Raw genomic sequence first — 24,246 nt, forward strand, 5'->3', positions numbered from 1 at the left:
CGTTATAAAAATTATCAGTACTTTAATTGTTTTCAACAATAGTTGTTTACCCAGAGTAATATCAAGACGCCAACAAAGCGCCTAAAATTTCCGACTTCTGCAATATGGATCGTAAAAGATTGAAGAAGTGCCACAGTGAAATGATGAAGAACGTGTTGATGTTGGGAGTTGGACGAGTGGCATATCCTTTAATAAAATATCTGCATCGAGACCCTGCTATTGCGATAAAAATTGCATCTAAACTGAAGGGTTTGGGAAGTAACCTGTTCCACTTTTACTGCTACGCTGGAGTGGATATCACCGTTTTGGATGTTGAAGATTCCAAGAAACATAGCACTTTAGAGGAACTGGTAAAAAATGCAGACATTGTCGTTTCCCTTTTGCCACCTAACCTGCATCCTCAAATAGCCAAAGTGTGCATTGCCCAAAAAACGCATATGGTATCAGCCAGCTACCTAAGCCCGGAGGTAAGTTAAAAGAATCGCATAATCAAAATCAATCCTATCCCGGATATTGAGGTTAAAAATATGCATGCCATGGCTGTGGAAGCAGACGTGACAATCATCCATGAAGTAGGACTCGACCCGGGAATTGACCATCTTTTAGCTCTGGAGTGCATTGAAAGGGTTCAACAGTCAGGAGGGAAAATCACCTCATTTGTGTCCTTTTGTGGAGGTTTGTCTGCTCCAGAGTTCAGCTACAATCCCTTGAGTTACAAGTTTACTTCGTCACCACGAGATGATCTTTTAAACAGTCTTGCTCCCGCCAAGTGAGATGTGAATGCAAGTCGAAGTTTGCAGGATGCAGCATATGTTTTTCAGGTACATCAAAAATGGTGAAATTGTGGAAATACTGGCAGGCGGCGATCTGATGCTAGCAACTGAAACCTTGGATTTTCTCCCTGGATTTAACTTGGAAGGTTTTCCTAATCGCGATAGCACCAGTTACTCCAAGGCCTATGGAATTGAGGGCGCAGACACTGTCTTGAGAGGCACCATTCGATACAAGGGCTTCTCTCAATGCGTCCGAATTCTTCAGTTCATTGGTAGAAGAAGCGTTTCAGTTTAGACACCGCAACGTTTCCAATCAGTGTTTGGTTGACTTCAGGATTTTTGGACGCAGCTGAGCACCCGGCTCTTAAATTTACCAGTCCAGATATTACATGGAGGCGGCTCGTTTGCATTCTTCTGGGCATGGTATACTCCAACACTTTCTTAGACAGCTTGAAAATGAAAATGTCAAACCAATTTGGAGGCGGCTATGCTGTGGAAGTTTTGGAAGATCTGGGGCTGTTGGACGATGAAATAGTTGACAAATGGGTATCGCCTTTGAATACCATCACCCACTACTTATCGAGGAAGCTGGCGTTTGAGACCTCTTTTCAGCCAAACAACAGAGACTTAGTAATCCTCAGACAGGATATCGGCATCAGTTGGCCGGGCAATCGCAAGGAAAAAAGGGGAGTGAATTTTGTGGTGTATGGAGAAGTAAATGGATACTCAGCTATGACGAAAACTGTGGGATATACGACAGCTATTGCAACGAAACTGATCTTAAATGGTAAACTTACCAGAACCGTCTAGAACTAGATTTTAAAAAAGTGGTTACAGGTGAAATTCTGACCAGAGGATGCATCCTGCCCGTCGCTTCGGACGTATATCGCCCCATCCTGCAACGACTGAGGATGGAAGGATTAAATAGCATCGAAACCTCCAAGTTTTCCTAAGCTGCTAGTGTTGTTTTGGCATCAAGGTCTCAGCTTATTAAACATTACTTATTTTAGGTGGCCTTAAATATTAAAAGCGCATATTATTATGTAGGAAAAACGCAACGAACTTATCTATTCAATGTAACGTGTATCAGTGAATGTTATTAAATATTTAACACATTCCACGTTAATGACTATCATTCCTTTATGCATCGTAAGCGCAGATCGCAGATAACAAAAATATATTATCTTTTCTGGTAAATCCTGGCCTTTTATTCTTGGTAGTAGAATCAAGTCGAAGAAATGGAACAGCAACGAATAGTTCCCAATCGCAAAAAACCTGCAACTAAATACTATCGCGAGTTTCTGGTTGGCAGCAATGTTCACGGGTTGTACCAAATTGGAAAAACTCCCCATATTTTGGAAAAGACTTTATGGACATTTTTGCTGATAGCAAGCGCTTATTATGCATTCTCTCTAAGTTATATGACTATCTACCGATATTACACGAACCCAACTGTCATATCCGTGGATAGAGATCGGTATTTATGGACCACGTATCTCCCAGGTAATAAAAATCGCCTAAAATGCTGAAATAGAGCAAACTTTTCTTTTGCAGCCATCACCTTCTGCCTATCAAATAACATGAACGAAACAGCCCTAGACGAGATATTACATACAGTCAGGCCGGCTAATTCAAGCAAACTGAAGCTGTTTCTCACTTCTCTTTTCTACTCCAATCTAAGCACTCTTCATTCCATCCTTGAAGATGATCAAATCGATCCCAGCAACTATTTGTCGACGATTGTGAAATTGTATGATAACACTCCACCAACAATAACCGTTTCCGGACAAGTTTTGAACACCAACGACTGGCTAGCGCAGACTTTCACGGAAATGGGCCTTTGCTACTGCTTTAATTCTCCATTGGCTGTATATTTTTCTCTAAAGTATCAGTAAGTTTTTCAGAGAAACACGGAAATATTGATAAGGAACAGACTTGAGTTATACAGCTTTAAAAACTGTAGAGTTGCGTCGTTCTTTATATAATCCATTAAAAAAAAATGTAGGAAAACGAATGATTCTTTGATATCAGTCAGAAGAAAAGATGTATTTGTTTTCAAACTTTTTTGCTTTTAAATACGCATTTGATATGTATGTAAGATTGACTATTTTTCCTTTCCAACATTTCCCTTAAAAATCAAAAATAAAGAATGGGTAATTTTCAAGCAAATTTCTAAAACTTAGGCAAAAGGCTTCAGAAAAAATTATTGAAACCATCCTGAACTTTTCAAATTCCTAAACGTGGAGGCACGCCAAAACCTCTCTGAGTGAGTTTAGTCGATTTCCTAGTTTCGAACTATATGAATATAAAAGGCTAAAAACTTTTAACTTCCAAGCTAGCTTGACTTGAAATTGAACTTTCGAATGAAAATTTACTCTAACTGTGCATGAAAACGTCCCGACAACTGTAGATAGAGCAATCCCAGCACCTACTGATTTCTGTAATTTCCCAAATTTTAAATTGAAAGGCAATTCCTTTATGCATCGTCTTATTCAACACCTACTAACTTCCAAACTACTGCAACTTCCAACTTGAAAATTTGAAATTGAAAAAGAGCCTCAATTTTAACTCACATAGAAGTTTGTTCACATGCAACCACTCAGTGATCTCTTGCCCGCTGCCAAACGTTTGGAAAATACTGATCTGAAAAATTAACAATTTGATAACGAAATCATCAGCTCACTTCTTTTCTGCCAAAAAAATGACTGAAACCCATATATGGATTGATTTCTTCTATGCTTCTACATTTGGTCGAAAGAAAGTACTGTATTTCTTTAGCAGTTTGCCAATATTTTAACTGACTTATTAAATGATAAATTCACCCAAGTTCAGAATTTTACATTTTTTCATTTTATTGATTGAACAGATTCGTTTTTTTTTATTATGCCAACTGATATTGAAGCAATATACTTGACCCTATCTCTTCCGTTGATAAAGCTCCTAACTGCTCAACTAAAATAAGTCTCAATTTGAAAAATTCACAATTTCACAATAATTGTTCAAAGCTACTCTAGTAAAAAATGCACTCAAAGGCAAACGCTCACTAATTTTTTCAATGCCTTTCAATGTGGCATAGAAACAATTTAGCTAACGATTGTTGCAATCTCATATTGAAAATATCGTAACTTCAAAACCAGAAAAGGTCTCAATTGAAAAATGCTGTCGGATTCTTCAAAAGTCTAGTATAAATATATTAACTCTTATGTGTGATACAAAAACTCTCAAGAAAACATTCACTTATTGCTTGCATGCTGCTCAACAACATTTTTATACTTCCGACATCTTTTTTTGAAACTCCTATCTTGAAAACTTGCCAAAGTTTTTTTTCTAAAACTCTTCTGTGGCCAACTGTTACAAAAATCAACTAATATTTTCCAAACCACCAAAGCTGACAGTGCAATAAAACTCCTACAAACAATCGTTTTTTATGTGTCTTTATTATTTTCTTCTGAAATATTACTATCGATACCAGGCCATGGCTCGTCAATCAGCAGACAATACTGCCTCTATCCAGTACTTTTGAGCTCCATCCGCTTGATGGTGAAGTATCTGCAAATATCGCCAATGTGTCCACGGGCTTCAATGTAAAACACCCAGCCAAATCACCAGAACTGTTGAACCCTTCATGCAAATTTCCAGGTGTACATTCACGGCCCCTTTGAAGTGCCAGACGTGCGTAGAAGACCCTTGGTTGTTCCCAACGATCATTTACTGCAGGTCTACTACACAGCTCTGAGCATAATCAGCAGCGAAGATACGAAAACCTTGCGAATCAGACAGAGAAAATGCCGCTTTTACCATGAAAGTAACTTGACTCATTTTCCAGTTTATTCGTACTTGATCTGCAGGATGGAGTGCAGGATACGTCTGGCCCTAAATCTGTGTGGATGCGTGCCGCATTTTTACAGAAAACTTCGTAGGTTTGCTTCTAAAGGTAAAATCGATGTTTTTTTAAATTTTAAATGATTTGCTGTTGCAGCACATGAAAGAACATGCGATGTGAAGGGCTTGAAGTGTTTGGCGCAATATAAAGGTGAGTGGATGAAGTTTTTGACTCAGCCAAAGGTTCCTTTTTCTAACCACGTTCTTCATACAACGTTACAACGGAAGAAATTGATAATTTGTTAAGCGATAGAAGCGAGATGTGAAGACCAATAAAAGCTGTCTAGAGAAGACAGGAGTTACACTCAATTTGAAATATTTCCATTTATATTCCGGAATCTTTAGTGTTTAAGCCCTACTTCCTCTAGAGCAACTGATATCACTGGAACATATAAACGCCAGCTGCTTCTGCCTGGCAAACTGCGAACAAGTGAGCTATGTAGTGGAAGAAATGGACTCTCGTCAATGGTTCTTAAAGTCCAACATCCAGTATGGAATTAAGAATTTTCCGGAGATGCGATTCAAACGCGACATAATATTCCGATTTTCTGACTTGTTAGGTGGGTAAATTAGCAAACAAATTGCTCCACTTTAACTATCTTTTGGTTGCAGTCTATTTCGGAGGAGTGATGGGGCTGTTCTTCGGATGTAGCGCCTTATCAGTCATGGAGCTGATTTACTACTTTACCTTGAGGCTGTATTGGTTTATAAAAAGCTGAAAATCCGCTTAGACTTAATTGACGCCAAATGCCCGCTTGAGTATTTTTGATTCCACATCCTAGTCTTATTAGTTAGTACTAAATATACACTGTAATGCACATGTAGGCTGTTATGTTGAAACTGCGTTCAAATAAACATTTGCAAAATATTTACAACTGCAGTTATCACGCTAATGGTGTATATGAGCTCAGACATGGTGCAAGAGCATTAGTGGGGTTCTTGAAGGGTTTTACTCAAAAAAAATGCATTGTTTTCACATCTATTTCCATCTAGTTACTTTTAAGCGAACGTTACGTTTTACCATAAATAAATAATTGGAAATATCCAGAGTTAATTGAAAATCGAAATCCATTTAATGCCGACGTTGTTTGCGCTACTTATAAATAAATCGCCGGTAACAATGTTTGAGTAGCAAATGAGCGGAATACGAAAACGCATCAAATCGTTTTCAAATTAGATGGGCGGATTTACACCTTTGGAAAACAAGCATCGTGAGCGATATGTGACGTATTACTGTCAGTTTCTTTAAACAAACATAAATCCATTAACTTGTTGCATAACACATGTCTTTGCCAGACCACCCAAGTTTCACGCTCTATAGGTAGCTGGTGGGGTTTCCTTTTATTTTTTAATGTTTTTTTTCTAAGAGACTCAATTTTTGAAATTTTAATCGCTAAAAGCTGTGTTAATCTCTTTAAAATTGTTACTTAACTAGGAAAGAGTTTGTTTCGCTTTTTTCGTGAGCATCAAGTTTGTTCTGTTGAACCAACCATGGACAATTTTTTCATTTTTTCGTAGTTTTAACAAAGGAATTAGCAAATGTTCAAATGCCTACGCAAAGATGGCTGAACAGGAAATACAAATACGTTTCCTTTGGTTTTTGTAGTGTTGAAGCCCAAATTGAGCTGCTTCCATCTAAAGACTTTTGCTTCAGCTCTAATATGCTCTTATTAATACATCAAAAAATGTTGCCATGTTTTGAAAATTTTCTTCAGATGATTTGTTTATTTGTTCATGATATTTTCTGGACAATGAAAATTTGGCTACTTGACGACTATCCGTTTCAATATTCAATATATGGATAAAAAATTAAAAAATTGATTTTTAGTAGACGACGATTTCTTATATTCACATTCATAACAATGATATTATCTTCTGTATTACTTTATTGAACGTGAAGAGTCTGAAAAGTAGGAACCCACAAAAATAAGCGAGAAAAGTACGCGATAATCATTAAAATAATTATTAAAATCAAAATTCAAATTATAGAAACTACAATTTTTGCACTGAAGAGGAGATGAATGAACATGAAGGAGAACTCTACCGTCAAGCTAAAATTAAACAATTTTCGCATCCAGGAAAGAAAGATGCATCCAGGCATTTTTAAATTTCGTTGTTAGCAAAGTAGAATGGATTTAGCAGGCAAATTTTTAATCCGACGGAGCCCGAATGAAGATGATTTTTATTCCATTCGCTGTTTTTGATAGTCGATATAAAAGATTCAGCTTTTGAAGCCTTTAAAAATCTTTGCTGATGCCATGAACGTTTTTATTTTATAGATATTTTTTTTATTTAAAAACGTTTACGACCGTTGTTACCAATTTTTCAAAAAAAAACTGACTTTACTGGCTTAAGGGGTTTAAAGTAACTTAACTATACTTGTCGAAAACCATAATGAAAAACATCAGAAGAGCTTCCATAAGATAGTTATTTACTGTTGTGTTTTGTACCAACTTTCGTATTCAAAAAACTTCCTATTTTACAGATAGAATATATATTTTCCATAACTTGGAATTTTCCATAACATGCGACATTAAATTTTCAGAAATTTTCTTCAATATTTCACCATTTCACCACGTCAATGTAGTACTTTTCATTCAATGTGTTACTTCTTTTATGTAAATTTCACCGCATGTACTATTTTTACGATACTTTCCAGATATATTAAATATTTTATATTTAAAAATTCGCAAACCCTTAACTGTTCGCAAAGTAAAAACACAGAAAATTTTCCACTTCCATCAAGAGCATATTTTCTTCCAGTTCGTGTGATAATTCATTAATTTTTTACAATCTTGGTGGACGCTAAAAAAACGCTTAAAATATTTTTAAGTACTTCGGGTTTCGAATGTTTCAAAAATATGTGAACTTTCTCTTAAAAACCTAAGTAAAGCAAACAGTTGCTAATTCATATTTTTGCTCTTATACTTTCTACGATTTTCTAATTCAAACCATCATTTTCGGCGATTCTTGTATTTTTGATCCATTTAGGATGTTTTCCACATTCGGTATAGAGTTTCTAAAACAGAATGAATAAATTTAATGACTGAAAAAAACTGAAACTTCCGCGAAAGTCCGTCGCTAATAAAAAATAGTCGGCTAAATTATTAAAATCGCAATTTTCGTCGCAAAGACTGTTTTGTAAATGTTTTAATAGAAATTACTGTAACCAGGAAGATGCATAAATTATTTTTGAAGAGGCAGTCAGTCAGTATGGTTTTCATAATTGCGAAATGGGCGTATTTTCAAATGTTTCCAGTAACAAAATCCTTATGTTTGCGAGTGAATTTATTTGGAAACTGTAATCGCAAGACTAACCCAAATGCAAAAGTTATAAATTCAAAATTTTCACTTTTCTTTCATTCTCCTTCAAGTATTTTCGCTGGTAAAAACCCTTATTTCCTTCGGCGAAATAAAAATCATATAATCCCTTCAATGGAAAAACTCTTATGTTTCTGAAAATCAATTTCGCTTATTTTTAGATGAAAAAGTTACTAAAATGTCTCAACACGTAAAAAGTATTTGAACGTACAGCAATCGAATTCAATCTAAAACTGCGAACAAAAAATTAACATCCACAAATAAATCTGGTGAAAACAGGCAAATTATAACCGTTTAGGTAACAACAAATTAGTCTCGAAATAAAACAATAAATATTTTCTTCAATCAATGCTTTCGGCTTTAGTTCATGATTCAATTCAGTTCAAGCCCAAGCAGGTTATTTACAGATGCCATTTTAACGAGAGTGAGATTTTGAGTTTGTTCCGGGAGAATATCGGGGAAAAAGGCGGACGTTCCCGTTTAGTTGGCGCTCCCATTGGTGCTCGGGAACAATTGGGGAAGGGCCGGGAGATGATGATCTGCCACTGAACAGATCGGGATGCTGTATCCTGTCATCGCTGAAAACATTTTCAGTATCTTTCTATTCTTGTATTCTTTAAGGAGATTTTGTTTCAGTTGATTAGTGATACAGTTTTCCGGACGTAAAGTTATTTTTGAGTGCGCTCTTGTGTGAAAAAAGTGCTCTGGGTTGGTTCGTGGTGGCCGCTGTTAATTTTGATTATTAATCAGTAAGTATTAGATGGGAGTTAAAATATTTCGATGCACATTAATTAAATTAAAGCAACTAAATCAGATTTTTAAAATTTAAATGTTTCAGCCAAAGAGGCCAGATGAAGTGAAAATACAAAACTTGTAGGTTTAGATCTATGTTTACGAAATAAATAATTATCCGCACTGTATTATAAAGTAACTGTTGAAATATGATCAAGTTATTTTGAATGATTTCATTAAATTCAATATACTAAATTTAAAATCTACATATATTATATTGTTTTAGTATATTTGGCTTCAAAATAATATATTGAACAAGTCGGTGTTTTTGTATGAATTTTTCAGCTGAAAATTTTGGGGCAAAGTCGACTAAATATTCAAAATGTTGAGTGAATTTAAAACAAAATTTTTCCTGTTGTGGATGTTTTATACATCGTTACACATAGAAGAGAGTTTTGCTGAAATATAGGCAAGTTTGCTGTTACCAAAATACCGTAATTTTCGGCGCGGTAGTCGGTCGTTATAAATATATCTTTACACTCAGCTAAGAAAATCTGCTGCAGATTTATAGTAAACCAAAAATTCACATTTGACTAAAAGGGCCAGTAAATAAGCAGAAGATGAATTATTGAATTAATGAATTAACTAAATTGTTCTATTTTGGGGCAATAGAAGACATTTTTTCTATTTCATTGGATTTATTCTTGTGTCCCTAAAGTTCCTGTATCTCTCCCTTAAATCACTTATTTGTAAGCAGAGATAAATTATGTCTTGCACAATAAACTGAAAATACTTAAAAAACGAGAATTAAGACATCAGAAAACCGAAAAGAAAAATATTGATAAATTACACAAATTGATGGATTGAAAGTTCTTAACCGCTTGCCATTGCATTAATTTCATATTCTCCTAAATTTATTTATTTTGAAATTTACAATTTTTAGAATTTTTATCTGGCGAAGCGCCCTAAACACGAATTTCCAAGCAAATAAAAGTCCCTAACTAGAACAGTTAGCTTGGAAATGTTCTGTTTTCTTTTCTAGATTTCAACCTGAAGAAAATCATTTCATCATTTTTCCGACCGTAATCGTTTGTTTTAACTGTTAACTCTGTGTCTTTTATTCTTTAGTATTTCCATTCTACATAATGCGTTCTGGAGCCTCATAGCTGAGCGAAAACTGATTAATATCAAGCGCTTGAGGAAGATCCAGAACATTTGTTGCACACTTTTTAAAATAAATTCCACTCAGCAACAAACATTTCCATTTTGTTAATTTATTATCTTTGTTTCAGATAGGTACTACTGGGATGCTAACAAACAACAGATCGGCCAGAGTACCAAAATGTGCCCGATGTAGAAATCATGGAATGATATCGACACTTAGAGGCCACAAGAAACAGTGTATCTACAAGAATTGCAACTGTGCTAAATGCGGATTAATCAAAGAGAGGCAAAGGATTATGGCTGCTCAGGTAATTAGCACTAGAATAATTGATTAACCAGATGAAACACTATTAAACAATGTGTCCAGTTTCATTTTAAACTCTTTTTAATACCGAATTATTAACTTTAATTGTTAATTAACCATTGATGGGCCTTTTCTCAAAATCAAAGCGAAATTATGAACAAGATAAACATTTCTTGCTTGCAATCTAATTATTTTATAAATCAACATGTAATGAGAAAGTGTGTTGTTCAATTATGATCACAGTTAAAACACAGGCTTTCTGCACATTTTCTTTCAAAAACAACCACTTTGGCTCTTCTTCCTGTGTAATATTTGCTGGGTAAATTTGGCCGTAAAACTACAAAAACCACTGTACAAAAGAAAAACTTGTGGCACCAACACAAATATAAGGAAATAAGCTGTTTTTGCTGGATGTTCAGCAAAATGCAATATTAACACAACCTCAATGCTTTGCATCTTTTTAAAGGAAAGCAAGGCTGAGTTTTGTCTGAAGCTTTTGTTAACAAATTTGAAAAATGTTATTCGGACACTCGTTAAATCCTTCAGTTTCCATCTAAAAGACAAAGTAACTTTAGTTCAGTTACTCCATTCTGACCTGGCAAAATCAATCAACTGTTGAAACTGTTTTTATGTTCAATCTTTGTTTTTTTATAAAATTTACGATAAATAAGTTTCTACGAAGCATTTTCTAAATTGCGAAAACGTATTTTTTTAAATTTTTGTACACATTTCTATATTCAGGTCTCTGAAAGATGCGGAAAAATCCTGCTGCAGTTTCCTGCGCTTAAAACTTAATGGTTTATCCCGTAAATTGGGTTACTCGTAAGTTGAGCACAAAAGTGTCCGCTTTTGGAAATGCAGAGTGCTTAAAATTCTATTTGGTTTTAGTTTCTCCCAAATACATTTTTTTGCTTTTTTTTCACCAGCGTCGATACTTCGTACACGTTTAAATAATAACAAACAAAACAAACAAAATAACTTTTTTCCAACCATAATGGATTTTACAATTTGCAACACAGTCACCAACTTTTTATAATTAAACACCAGGCATTACTTGCAGAAAACAAAGAAAAGTTGATTCCTTCAATATAAAAACTCATGAAAACTAGCAAATAATCAGGTTTTGCCAAAAATGAGATCGGCTTAAGAACACATTTGGTTTACTTCAACCAAACACTCTCACAACTCATGCAGATATTTTCGAAGTGTAATTGAAAATTCTGTCACTCTACTTTAAAAATTTTTACAAATTCTCTGTCCTCTATGGCCGCTGATTAATTGAATGTGTTTCCACCATTCACTCACAGGGGATTTAAAGGCAGAAAAACAGCAAACTCTTCATGAATAAATCAAAAAGCATCGCAACATAATACCCCGCATCTTCGAGTGCCTGATCGATATTCCATTAGAAGAGTTTGCACAGTTTCTGTTACCAAACAAGGGTACATCAGTAATCATTGATAAATCGGATACCCCTTTTACATCAACGATGACATATTTTTGCCTTCTCCCATATCCACCAATATAAATAGCCGATAATCGTTGCTGAAAATCTGACACAAAATAATCCAGCTTTCGCTTCTTTGTTGAGGTTGCGCTGAAACGACAACAAGCTGCTGAGGATGCGATTGCTCTTCATCTAGCATCTGCTGAATGTGGAACGACCTACGACTATTTGCCTCCTGGTAGAATATATGGAATGCAAGTGACCTCTCCAGAGACAGAGACCGCAGACGAGCCTCCGCCCCAGGAAAAGTCCGCACAAGAAATCAGCAAAGACGATATCACTGTTAGTCCAGCTTCAATAGAAATGCTGGGCAAACTGTTTCCGAATAAAAAGAGGGCTGTGTTGGAGTTGGTTTTGAAAAGGTGCAACCACGACCTACTGAAAGCCATCGAACACTTCAACCTGAACAAGCACAAATCGACGTTGTGCGGCAACGAATCGGATTCGAGCAGCACCAAAGAAGAATCCGCATCGGCTTTTAAGCCGGTGGCAAACACTTCGAAAGCTTCCACAAAACCTTCCAGCTACATGGGAATGCATGCCGCAACCGTTCCAATGATTTCCAGCGAGGTCTTCAGTTTTTATCCATTTTTTCCATTGTTTCCTAAGCCGGTCATTCGAAATCCGGTTTACGTGCCCGGATTTTGCGATTGCGATCAATGCAAACACAATTTGTATAGTCCAGTAGATAATAGGCCCTGAGCTTTTCAGACCAGATAATCTACACATACCTGTAAGTGAAGTTGTACCAAAGATTATGTATCCTAATATTAAAATATTTTAGAGTTCCAATTGCTTTCTTCCCAAAACGGTTTTTTTACATAGATAGATAGAAGATTGCTTCTAACTTCAATTTAGTGTTTCAATTTGTCCATGAAGTCGTTTGGGTTGTTGCACAATTAACCAAATGAAATGTTCAAATGGCCGACTAAGAATTAATCAGTCTTGTGGCTGCATTTTCAGTGTTTCCAAACATGCTTTTGAGTTCCTGATCTATTTTTTTCCAATGGAAAGACTAAATAAATGTACCGATACTGATGAAGGATGTGATCAAAATTTGCGCGCTTTTTTAAGTAGCGCCAGGCGCATTTGGCGTTGCAAACATGTATACAAATCGGCATACGGAAGATAAAAATGGCTCAAAAGAAATAAAACTTGCAAATAGAAATAGACAACTTTGTGAATAACGCGAAATCTAGAAATAGATGAATTAGAATTTAACAAATGCAGGCTGCATCAAGGCAATAATGTGGATCTTCTCTTTAGATCACTTTTGCGCGACACATCTTCTATAAAAATTGATTTTCTGACTCAGTTTGATAAAAATTGAGCATAATGCTAAATCAAGAGCTCGCTCGTGTGGAAAGCAAGTTTTGTATTCAGCCGGAGCAGTAAATGTGTTAAAAGTTTCATAAAAATCAAAAGTCTGAGAGTATTTAATTTACGAGTCTATTCCGCTCCCTGATTGGAGAGTTTCATATTTGGCTGGAAAACATGTTTTGTTCACGGCGACAATCCAAACCAGTTTGAATCAGAAACTTGCAATTGAAAATATTTGCTTGCAAACAGGCACTTTTTACAAAACAGTCAACAATAAAAAAAAAACGGAAATCGAACTGCAAATGATTCATCCAAAGGGACGATTAGTAAAGACTTATATCATCACGTACGTTAATGCTGTTCTTCGCTGTTTTCGGAAAGTCTCAATATCGTATGAGTTTTTTTTTTGTAAAAGGTGACTAAATATCACAGTTTGGTTCGGGTGGTGAACAAAATACGTTGTCAGTCCTTTGTTCATAGACGGAATATACAGGATGGTGCCAATAAGGCAAGTGCGCTGGATTAGCCGTTATCTGCTAACTGACTGAGATTAAAGTTTTCAATTCGGAGTAGATATTTTTTGTTTCTTCAAGTCTACTTTGATTAAGTGAAGTGTGTTCAAATGTGGTGTCGGTTTCTTGAGGATTAATCGGTCGAAAATGGTGAGTGGGGGCGCGAGCTTGCAGCCGGTAAAAATGAATTCCAATCTACAAATCCTTTAGCTTAAACTAAGTTAGTTGGCATTGTTTTTTTCTCTTTGCTTTCTTTGTTCAGTTCAAACAATTACACTTGTTACTAAATTTCTGTAATATTAAAGAATGTTTTTCTTCCTTTCCAGGTGGCACGATGCAGCTTTCGGTAAGTGTGGCATTACTTTGTCCCTGGTTGCCATGTAGATGTAGATTCTTTGAGCGTTTAATCTCATATTATTAACTTGTATTTTATCAAATTGCTACAGGCCATATTTATTCAACAACGAGCGTCGAGGGACTGCATTTTGGATGGAGTTTTGAATTTTTTCCAATTTTCTTTCTGTAAAAATAATTTAAACTTAGATATTATACGTTAACGAGTCAGCAGTCATCTCCACAGAAGACTCTTCATATGTAAAACTATCAACTTTCCGTTGTGAACTAGACTTTTTATTGCCTTGGCAGGTAATTTGCGTCATTTGCAGGGTTTTCTTCTTTAAATTACACCCAAAATTTAACTTTTCTTAAATTCTCAATTCGATTTTTCAAATTAAAATCATTTGCACTCAACTTTAAAAAATTGACCAACCAAGGTTTTCTAAAGTGGACTCTTACTATCTAAACTTAAGCCTTAAGTTGTGAAATTCACTTAATATTGTCATCTAAGGTAACTATTTTGGCCGTTCTGGATTTCGACAATAAAGAGTTACGGTAATAATAGTTAGTGGCGTTTTTTGGCAGAAATGCCTTCTACTACCACTCTCAACCAAAGCAAACGAAAATCGTAAACTTTCGAACTTTGAAGTGGTTGAAAAAGAGTTTTCTGGAAAAATCCACTATGAAAGTGTTAGTAGAAGGACTTATAGTTAGTAGATAGAGAGGTAGGGAATTTATATCGAAAGTAAGTTTTATTATCGAAATCCAAGGGGCGCAAACTAGATAATTAGGTACTTTTGCTTCTATGAATTATACCATAAATTAAAGGGTCCTTGCTTCTCATGAGATAGCAAGTGTACAAAATTTTAATTATTTTCACTCCACTTTTCAACATTAATCACTCAGGTTTTCGGCAGTAGTTTGCTTTTAAATCAAACTACAAATTCAATCGCCTTAAAGTTTTCAAAATCAATATATCATCACACACAATCAATTTTTTTGCTGTATTCAAATGTTAAAATAGCGCAGAATCCAGATCAAAATGCCTAAAGGTAGGTGTAACTTGTTTATTGCTTTGTAATGGTTTAGCGCATAGCGCCCTAAGAGGCTGCAAGGGATATTGACTATTTATTTAGATATTGGCACGTTTTTGCCAAATTTTACGTTGCGTCAAGGGCAGAAAGATCGATTGGATCGATAGCCTTTTTCTGTAGGAAATAAAGATTATTTATATATATATATATATATATATTGTCCCAACGATTCATGCTAGGGAACTTCAGCGGCTAGGATTCGTCCGATATATCTCAGATTTTTGGCAATCCAGCGCATTTCAGGCTGTTGTTCTTCTAAATTTGAGCCTCTAAATGGCGTTGACTTTTTGAGCAAAAATCGGGTTAATAAGCTTTTCAGCTACCTGGATCCGTACGGCAATTCAACTTGCAGTAGCAAATGGTAACTAGGGATAAAATTTCTATTTGCAACCTTTATTCTGCTCTAATGTGCAGCTTTCCGGATTTTCTATCACATATTTTGCGGAGTTTGTGTAGGAAGATTTGAGCCTTGAAAGTGTGGAAAGGGACCTTTCTGCCGTCGCTACACTAACTGGTAGTGAAGCAAGTATGCATAAAAAATTCTTACATTGGGGTAGACTTCAGCATCACAATTTTCCATAAGATTAGAAATTGACTGTGGAGTATTCCGAATGCGCTTCCAATTTACCCTACATAGGCTATATTCGCTTATTGAAACTGGAGTGTTGTCTTGTGTGAGCACAGTGTCATGAAAATAAATTAAATAAAGTACTAAAAAAATAATTTTTGGCATAGTCAAATGCGTCTGCAAACATGCATATTTATCGACATGTGTAAAATAAAACAGCACGTGAATGGACGAGACAAATCATGCAAAAAGAGAACGATTTTTATTAAAACCACCAAATTCAGAAAGAGATAAAAAATATTTTCTAGAAATCGCCAACGTTTTAGCGATGATTCCACTGAAACTTTGCTTGGCAAGAAGTTAACAGACGCACACTTGGAAAAAAACGTCCCCAATTCTGCGTCGATAGCAAATTTGCCCTTAATTATTGATAAAGACGTCAAATAAGAAACATACTTAAAATCACTAGCGGCACTTGGTATAAAGCTTTGGGGCACAAAATCTTAGAAAAGTTCGTTTGTAATAACGACTTTTGCGTTTAGTACTTTTCGTGATGGTCAAATTGGACTTTGGACAGCCTACACTTTTGGGATAGAAAAGAAAATTTTGATATTATTTTAGAAAAAATTTAGGAGACCCCAAAAACCGCGAACCGGCGGAGAAAAACATCAAAGCCAGTCTTCCACTGAAAAATTCACTGCCGTAAGGAATGGCCACCGGTTAAAATATTCGAACTGAAAAAAGTTAGTCGTAACTTGTTTGGTGCACCTCTAAAAATGATCTCGCCATAAGAAAAAGCACAGCAAAAACAAACTTATTCTGAAGTTTATTAAAAAAAAAACGGCATCCCAAATGAATTTATTCCGATTCACTGCAGTCTAGTGTATCAAGGTGTTTCAGTTGAAGATAACACCAACTGTTAACAATAATCATACAACCTTTCTAGTTTTTTTCTTAAAAATATAGCAAAAACATGATTTAAGTGTGCACATTCCAGCCACTTGTTCTCCAATTGAATCAAAATTCTACGTGCGGTGATTCAATTTAGATATACAACTTACTGATGGACCGAAGTAAATGATAAGTAAACAGAGCGAATCAGTGTTAACTTACAAATCAAACAAAGAGATCAGATTACCGGAGGGTTACCTACCGCAGTATTATCGAATTAGGGTGATTTCGCAGCCGCAAGACGTTTACCTTGCGACTTTTATTACATCAGATTTCGGGCACTTGAGGGCGAAATGGACCATTCCTAAACAAACAGAGTAAACGGGAAAAATACACTAAGGGGGGTTTTTATTGGCGTGGCAGCGCAAGTGCGAAATACGTTTAAAGCGAGGGGCATTGACTCAATCAATTTGATAAAGATTGATTAATAGAAGTGAGCAATAGCCGAACAGTAGGACTAAAACAAATTATAACACCTTGGGGCAAATAAAAATGTAATTTATTAATGAAAATTATAAATATTTACAAATGAAAATTAAACTCTTCCACCGACCACTAGTAGACATTTCTACTTATAAACTACAATGATAGCTGGAAATGGCCAAATCCCAAATAGAATGTACAATTTAGCAGTAGAAATTCGAAAATTAGTTTATTTCAATATATGTCGCATATGCAAAAACATACTTTAAGCAAAAAACTATAGATGCATGCTTAGGTTCAATTGTACAGTTCTTTGAGCTTTAATTGTGAAATAGCTAACATAAAATTAAAAAGTCAATAAACTTTTTATGCTTGAGGGTTGGAATAAATGTCGAAAATAAATTCAGTAAACAAAAATAATTTACGTTTCAAAGACGGCACAAACAATTTAAAATCTAGAAATAATTTACAATGAACTACAGCTCATCCTTTAGTAAAGTGTATCTATTTTTCGATGGTGCTAATTTTTTAAATGTACTCTCCGGCGGTTTAGTGGGTTGCTCTTCTTTTCCTTTGTCGCTATCTGGACCGTAGTGGAATTCTCTATGCAATTTACCTGCATATTGAAGAACAAACCAGGCTAGAATTTGACATATCAACGGCATAAGCAACATGCATACCCGAGTAGAGATCCATGATAAAAGACTTGAGTTTTCCTTCAATTTGGATATCTTCAAATTTAGGAAAGAGGTACATGTGCTTGAAGCTATCGATTGCGATTACGGGTAAATCGTCTTCGCCTTTACCCAAGTGATGAAGGGGGTGGGCAAATTTATTGCCATCGGCTGTTAAAAAGGTGATTTTCTCTGAAATAATTATTGTCTCGATTTATAAAATATTATCATTAATTTCTATAACTCAAACCCTGTTCCGATGTCAGTTCCTTTTGTATAACATCAGTAAACTTTTTAATCGACTCCCTATCGCCATCTTTGTAAAATAGGATAAGGAACGGCAGGCCTTCCTCTGTCAATTCTTCGGCGTTCTCGAAGGTAATTTCACGAATTAGTCGGGAGCACAAAGCCTGAAAAATTGCACATGGCAGTGTTGGCACTAAGTCAACATAACTTAATACCCCTACAATCATCCAGCCAAACAGCTGGTCAAAGTCGGATAGTTTCGACCTATTGACAGTCTGTTCATCCACAACCTGTCCGTCGTTGTAAGAACGTGCAATAATGGTTGGAGTTTCTCCAGTCTCGTTATTTCGAGCGGATTCCCCAAAACCTGCATAGAATTGGCACTTGTGTTGTTGCATAGTTGTAACAACTCGTCGGTATATTTGATATTCAGGCTGATCGCGACTATCGAAGTATCCTAAAAGGAAACTCATGATTTGCAGAGATTTACAGACCAAAGCCCAATATATTTGTTTGGTTTAGTCTCAAGCTGTACGCGAATATAAAGCGTTACTATAAAACTTTGGCGCTTTTGCCACAAAAACCAAATTAGCCCCGCTCCACTCTAGCAACAGTTGGAGAATTGAGAAAAAGCGGGTTTGATCATATTTGATCTTTCTAGGAAAGTCTCCGGGCATAAACGCAATAAAGCTTTTATCAGAGAGCGTAAATTATAACAGATTTTCCTGTAGAATTTATAGAACCATTCACGCCTAAGTGCACCTTAAGGCGGATTACATAAACTACGGGTTAATGGTAAATTTTCAGGCACCGTTATGCTTCCATCGAACAATACACTTAACCAGAAGAAAAACGCAAGAAAGACAATTTTCTCTGCTCCATAGTTGTGTTTATAATTTAGTCAAACCATGCACTACTTAAATTAGCACGTTGAATTTGTTTGTATTTATGTTTATTTATTTTCTATTCATAAATTTTAGTATTCGGTTGATGCCTTCCAAAAATACAAAAACTCCCTATGCGTGCAACTGCAGGTAGAACAACTGGAATGCGTACTTACCAATAACCGATGTTTGATCCAGTTCAGTCAGCTGTATATCTGATACGTTTTTGAAGTCTTTGATAGGATCTTCTAGCTGCTTTTTGATAAACTCCGTGAACGCTTCGACCGACCGATGGCCCCTGAATTCCTTCTTGATCAATTTCCCGTTCCTCATTAACTTTAATGTGGGGTATTTGGTGATTTGAAACCTTATCGGGAAAGAGAGGCGCACTATTGTAACTTCTCACAAACAATACGTTGAAAATAAATCAAGTAAATATATTTTATACTTGGACTGAAGTGCGGGCTGCTGATCACAGTCTACTTTGGCTAGAATTGCCTTTCCATCTGGAAATTCTTTGGCTATGGCATCGGCAGCATCATCGTAAATTGGCCTCAACAAATTACTAAATCTGCACCAATCGGCATAGAAGTTAATCATGACTAACTCATGGCCAGCTGGAAATGAAAAATTAAACAATTTCGAAGATCCGACGGTATATCAATTGGAATTGATTTGTTTTTTAATTTCATACGGCATGTGCATGTTACAAAAAGATTTCCAGAGCGCGCGAAAAAGTCGAGAATCAAAGCCACGATCGGCGCCCAAGTAGAAACCAACCAAACAAGTGTTTTGGATTATGTAGTCTTTTACACACGAGCTTTTATAGTATGTCACAATTTATTCAAAATATCGGTCAATCAGTCCGCAAAAATACGATGGTGTGCTAAATTATCAGGCTTGTTCCACTCTTAGCCTTAAGATTTGATCTTTAGTGCCACTAACGGGTTCAGTTTCGGGGGAAATTGATGCAGGATCCCTGCAGAGTAACCTTGCTGGCTTGTGAAATAATGTGCTTTACTGATTGAAATATCTCAAAAAATATATTATCTCGAGTTGACTCGCAAACACACACATACACATTATGACTTGAAAGTTTCGAGTACGGTTCAGTATGTTAAGTGAGTATACATTTTAATCAGATTGCAGTACTTAGCTTGGCTAAAGACTTAAAACCAAAAGTATATAGAACTTTAATGGACCTGAGTAGTTTTGAGATTTGCTTACTTACTTACCAGCCAGCTTCAGGTACTGTGACATTCATCTAAAATTTATTATAAAGATCGTAGGTACTTACACATAATCTGCTCAAAGTTAACTTCGGTTAATTCAACAGCTCCACTGTCTGTTGGATTGTAGAACATACATAGTACCTAAATTTAAACAGTTGTAAGGTTACATACTAATGTATTTAAATAAGGCTACTAAAATACCCAAACGTGTGCCGGCACTGATAGCTTGTTTTAAATCATGTGAGGTAGATAAATGAACAGTTTTTCATATTAAAATACCGTTCTGTCGTGGCAAATTTGCGGAAATCCTAATCCGAACCCACTTACCGATAATACTGCAAAAATGTGACGTTTGCTTTTAAGTAAATTAACCATATCCTTAACTTAACACTTAGATACACTAAATCACAAATTTCCAATAACTAATGTATAAGAAAAACAGGATTAAGTTAAGGAAACACAATTCTACATCGGCTAAATTGGGATTCTCCAATAAACAAACGTCAGGAAATCAAGGTCTTCTAAACGTCACCGCATTTTTTCTACTTTTATGGAATGATTGACTTCGCTTCTTTGGTACAGTTTGGCAATGCCGCAATTAATGGTATTATCAGAAAAAAATTTGAAATAAATTTTAAAAATTAGGATGCAGAACTAATTAGTAATTTGTGCTTTGGGCTTAACTGTCCACGTTTGGAAGATTATTAGTAGCAATTTATAGCGTCAATTACTCAATATTATTATGAATAATACGTTAATTAATAATCTTAATTAATAACTACATAATTTGTAATATTTATTCTTTGGGTTGCTTTCAATTTAATAATTTTAGCATTTCATTATAGTGAAAACTGAATCTTTCCATTGTACAATAATTTACATGGCACTTTTAAGACTTACCTATAGAAATTATTTTTATTGTATCCTATGCACACAGTAATTAATTAAGCTGTAATAATACCCTAATTCAATTAGCTTCATTACACTAAACTATTACTTTCCAAGTGAAATTGAGACAAAAATTTCAGTTATTTGCGAATGCCTCCAATACTGGCTATCTCTTTTTACTTCTGATTTCCCGTCAATAGTATGTAGTCTGTGCCCGTCGTTATGTGTCATAACCTCAACATATCAAAATAATCTTATGGAATGTTTGGCAACTAAGAATGTGTATTTAAAAAGTTTTAAACACATTATTTAGCGGCATTAGTGAATTAGAAAAGTGAACATGTCTTTGGCATCGAAACTTACGTTATTTGGTGCTTCAGCTTTTGCATTGGGGATCATTGGACATGTACATTATAAACAGTATCTAGATAGGTAAAGTAAATCGCAAGTTACTCTTTATATCGCGTATTTATCGTTTTCTGGCTCTTATTTCAAACCGTATGAAATATATCTGTATTTCCCTCGTCGTGTTCTTCGCCTGCCGTGTCTGATGTTGGCCATTATCAGTTTGCTCCGGATCTGGTGTTCTCTCCAAATTATTTTAAGGATCTGTGGTTCTATTCACATCCCTTTATATGATGTTGGAGGTTCCGGCCTATTTGCTTAAAACCAGATCATAATTCTACTCAACGGGGTATCCAGAAATAACGTCGATAACTTTCGCGAGCTGAATCTATACATTAAAATATGGAAAAGTTGTTATCAAAGGATTCCAATCATTTCTTCTTCAAAGACGTGAAACCGTTGAAACCAAGAATAGTAATAATTTGGTTATTCGGCTTTCCGTCTTGCTATTTATCGTACAATAATTACCGAGTTTTCCTTATCAAGGAGCAAAATTCATTTCTGAGACGAGTGACGGCGCGCAAAATAGTTCGGGCGTGCACAAACTTATATCATCGGCGTAGGCCAAAAATTGAACTAATCTAAGGATATTAACTATAACTTAAAAATTCCGCATTTTTTCTTAAAGTCTACGCGAAAAATATATCAGTTTTTCGACAACAAATACGCTTAATCTCCATCTTTTGTGTTTCTTCAGACTCGCTCAACAACGAATCGTTTAAAGTCAATAAAAGAACAGTACTTAAATGTACCTTTTTTGAGCTTGAGTTCAAAACATCAATGTTGCTTATATAATTCAATCTATTATTTGCCATGTTAAAAAAAGTTCGAATTTATTAAACGATTTAACATTTTCTAAATGATATTTAAGTTTTCATTTTTGTATTTTGTTTATAACTTATAGGGATCAGCTTCATCAAGGTGTACTAAATGACATCGAAAGAAGACAAAGAAGAAAAGCTGAAAATCTATATAATTTGCAAAAACAACTTGACTTAGCAAAAGATTTAAGGGTCTCTGAATCACAGTCTCCAGATGTGAGATAATACAGCATGTAATCTTTTCAATGTTGGAAATTAGAATTGTTTAGCTGGGATATTGAGGAAAATGTTTGCCGTTTTGGGAGCATTAAAGCATTTTGACTAAAAATAGTTTTTACCTTATTTTTCCCGTCCAATCCGCTTGTCGCTGAGTGGTATCAACAGCAATTTAAAAATGTAGTTTTTGTTGCATTTTAAACTGTACTTAATAGTTAACACCTGGTATGAATTAAAAGCGCATTGGAATATAAAACTATTATATTAAATAAATATAGTCACTAAACAATTAAATGCAAAGTTCGCTGCAAAATATTCCATATTCAGGGCGTGAGAGTCTTTATAAATTCTTATATTTGGATTCGTCCACATGTTAGTCGCATGTTAACAATTGGTCGTCTACATTATATTGTCGCCATTGTCCGCCCACCGCACTCTTCGGTTCTCCAAATTGCTGAATCCGAGCCCGAAATTTTTATTGAGATCTTCCATTGAAGCTCTGCTAAATTCTTCCTGGTAATGCTTTTTATAGCGTCGAACCAAACAGATACAGGCGATAATAAATATGAGCTGAACAAGAACCCATGTCACAATCAGTCCTATGACTAGAGAATAGTCCATGCAAACTTCGTCAGTCACAAAATCTAAAAGGTTTATTGGAAATTTTGGTTGGATTAATGTTTTCAAACTTACTGTATCCGGCCACTAAGATTTTGCCATCATTGTTTCCTACTATGAGCCTATCCGGTTGAAAACTCGCATCCCTCACTATCATAACATACTCCAAGGGCATTTGGTTGATCACTGAAGAGTTGGCTTCAAAGCTCCTCTTCAACTGATTGAAGCTGCGAATCATTTTACTCCCGTTTATTGTCTCAACTAAATGAGTCCTGACTTCTCGCTTCCTTCGGCCATAGGACTCACCGTTGTTGTCACATTTTATCTGGGGAATGAACTTTTTTATGATTTGCATTTATTCATTTTATATAAAAAGCTTACTGGGGAACATTCGTTGGAGCAAAATTGAATAAGAACGCTAAACCGAACCACTGGAGAAGACGCGAATTTGAATGCCTGGAACGTAGCGATCAGCCGCCTTGTTCCATTGGAAATAGTTTTGCTCAACGCAGGGAATATGTTTAAGTTTGTGGGACATCCGCGGTCATCCAGCAGGAAAATCGATTCCTCGCCCTTCTCGGTCATGGCGATTAAGTGGCTTGCCCACAAGTCATAAGTATCTACAAATCAATTTTAAATGACTGTTATCATCAGTGGATCGTTCCTTACTGGTTTTTTCTTTCAGCTCAATTATCAGCTGCAGCTCTTGGCCGATTTGCGTGTCTGTAGTCTCATCTTGAGACCTCAGATCCACTACTCTCATTTCCACTACAGGGGCCACAGTCTCATTCGATATCGTCGTTATAAGCGTGCTTCCTTTGTTGGGAAGATTCCTAAAATGTTCCCACTATAAACTGTTCCAGTGCTTGATAGCTATACTTACGATGTAATTGTAACTCCTGTACCAATCAGCACTTTACTTTGGTTTCCAAAAATGCAGCCCACTTTGAGTAGTCGGTCTGACTGAGTTTGAATGAACGCATTGTATTGGATGATTAAGGTTCCTGATAATAATGTCCTAAAATTGAATAGAATCGTATTTAAAGGATCATCGAAAAATGCTATTTCTCTCTAGAATGATGTACAAATGAGCGTTCTAACTCATTTTGCCTCCGAGAAATGATCAAAAACGGGACGGAAAACATGGAATTTTGGCATAATCTTGCACCTAAGTGTCTGATATTCAAATTTGCCTTTCTGGTTCAAAACTACTCGAATTTCCCCACTCACGTTGTTACGACTGAATCGACTTTTCAATTCTCTATTCAACGATGCCAAAGCGAATTCTGTGGCTCAAATGGTTCTTGAGAAACTTCGAAAAAAGCAGCGTCATGTTCAAGTGGAATTTGCAACTCAAAAAAAACCACGCAAATCT

General features: G+C 35.6%; 6 protein-coding genes across 8 annotated transcripts in view; 4 read left to right on the top strand and 2 right to left on the bottom strand.

Moving 5' to 3' along the window:
* The first annotated feature begins 8 nt into the window (after positions 1 to 8).
* Positions 9 to 1,889, top strand: LOC109539618 (alpha-aminoadipic semialdehyde synthase, mitochondrial). The gene is made up of 5 exons (XM_019907482.2): positions 9 to 467; positions 519 to 769; positions 822 to 1,045; positions 1,108 to 1,560; positions 1,611 to 1,889. The coding sequence occupies exons 1-5, from the start codon at positions 105 to 107 to the stop codon at positions 1,724 to 1,726; spliced, it is 1,407 nt and encodes a 468-aa protein (XP_019763041.1). The 5' UTR covers positions 9 to 104; the 3' UTR covers positions 1,727 to 1,889.
* A 54-nt stretch (positions 1,890 to 1,943) lies between these two features.
* LOC109539525 (sodium channel protein Nach) lies at positions 1,944 to 5,523 on the top strand. Its single transcript, XM_048666535.1, has 7 exons — positions 1,944 to 2,276; positions 2,328 to 2,664; positions 4,246 to 4,357; positions 4,413 to 4,689; positions 4,753 to 4,806; positions 5,024 to 5,215; positions 5,268 to 5,523. Exons 1-7 carry the CDS (start codon positions 2,012 to 2,014, stop codon positions 5,372 to 5,374), a joined length of 1,344 nt encoding a protein of 447 aa, XP_048522492.1. The 5' UTR covers positions 1,944 to 2,011; the 3' UTR covers positions 5,375 to 5,523.
* A 2,997-nt stretch (positions 5,524 to 8,520) lies between these two features.
* LOC109539528 (doublesex- and mab-3-related transcription factor A2) lies at positions 8,521 to 12,472 on the top strand. Its single transcript, XM_019907310.2, has 3 exons — positions 8,521 to 8,725; positions 10,001 to 10,180; positions 11,768 to 12,472. The coding sequence occupies exons 2-3, from the start codon at positions 10,016 to 10,018 to the stop codon at positions 12,383 to 12,385; spliced, it is 783 nt and encodes a 260-aa protein (XP_019762869.1). The 5' UTR covers positions 8,521 to 8,725; positions 10,001 to 10,015; the 3' UTR covers positions 12,386 to 12,472.
* Positions 12,473 to 16,946: 4,474 nt separating this feature from the next.
* Positions 16,947 to 20,449, bottom strand: LOC109539570 (endoplasmic reticulum resident protein 44). 2 transcript variants are annotated; one of them, XM_019907399.2, is made up of 8 exons: positions 20,251 to 20,449; positions 19,989 to 20,064; positions 19,140 to 19,308; positions 18,868 to 19,058; positions 18,029 to 18,264; positions 17,812 to 17,971; positions 17,568 to 17,753; positions 16,947 to 17,503 (listed from the first exon to the last, which is right to left on the bottom strand). In XM_019907399.2, the coding sequence occupies exons 1-8, from the start codon at positions 20,296 to 20,298 to the stop codon at positions 17,364 to 17,366; spliced, it is 1,206 nt and encodes a 401-aa protein (XP_019762958.1). In that variant the 5' UTR covers positions 20,299 to 20,449; the 3' UTR covers positions 16,947 to 17,363. The 2 variants fall into 2 exon arrangements, with proteins under 2 accessions (XP_019762958.1, XP_019762959.1); XM_019907400.2 differs by lacking the exon at positions 20,251 to 20,449 and adding an exon at positions 20,125 to 20,217.
* A 562-nt stretch (positions 20,450 to 21,011) lies between these two features.
* The window catches only part of LOC109539573, a 24,503-nt gene continuing 21,268 nt past the window's right edge, over positions 21,012 to 24,246 (top strand). Inside the window, exons 1-2 of one of the 2 annotated variants that reach the window (XM_019907402.2) lie at positions 21,012 to 21,243; positions 22,121 to 22,365. In XM_019907402.2, coding sequence (XP_019762961.1) covers positions 21,152 to 21,243; positions 22,121 to 22,262 — 234 coding nt within the window. In that variant the 5' untranslated portion in view covers positions 21,012 to 21,151 and the 3' untranslated portion in view covers positions 22,263 to 22,365. Of the gene's footprint in view, positions 21,244 to 22,120; positions 22,366 to 24,246 lie in introns of those variants that run through there. The other variant, XR_007281628.1, reaches the window with a different exon arrangement.
* LOC109539572 overlaps positions 22,497 to 24,246 on the bottom strand; it is a 13,197-nt gene continuing 11,447 nt past the window's right edge. Inside the window, exons 6-10 of the mRNA XM_019907401.2 lie at positions 23,755 to 23,889; positions 23,541 to 23,704; positions 23,253 to 23,491; positions 22,947 to 23,196; positions 22,497 to 22,897 (exon numbers count right to left, since the gene is read on the bottom strand). Coding sequence (XP_019762960.1) covers positions 22,653 to 22,897; positions 22,947 to 23,196; positions 23,253 to 23,491; positions 23,541 to 23,704; positions 23,755 to 23,889 — 1,033 coding nt within the window. The 3' untranslated portion in view covers positions 22,497 to 22,652. The remainder of the gene's footprint in view (positions 22,898 to 22,946; positions 23,197 to 23,252; positions 23,492 to 23,540; positions 23,705 to 23,754; positions 23,890 to 24,246) is intronic.

The sequence above is a fragment of the Dendroctonus ponderosae genome, unplaced genomic scaffold (assembly GCF_020466585.1).
Source record: "Dendroctonus ponderosae isolate FM_Combo_2020 unplaced genomic scaffold, Dpon_F_20191213v2 Dpon_F_20191213_5, whole genome shotgun sequence".
Taxonomy (NCBI): Eukaryota; Metazoa; Arthropoda; class Insecta; order Coleoptera; family Curculionidae; genus Dendroctonus; species Dendroctonus ponderosae.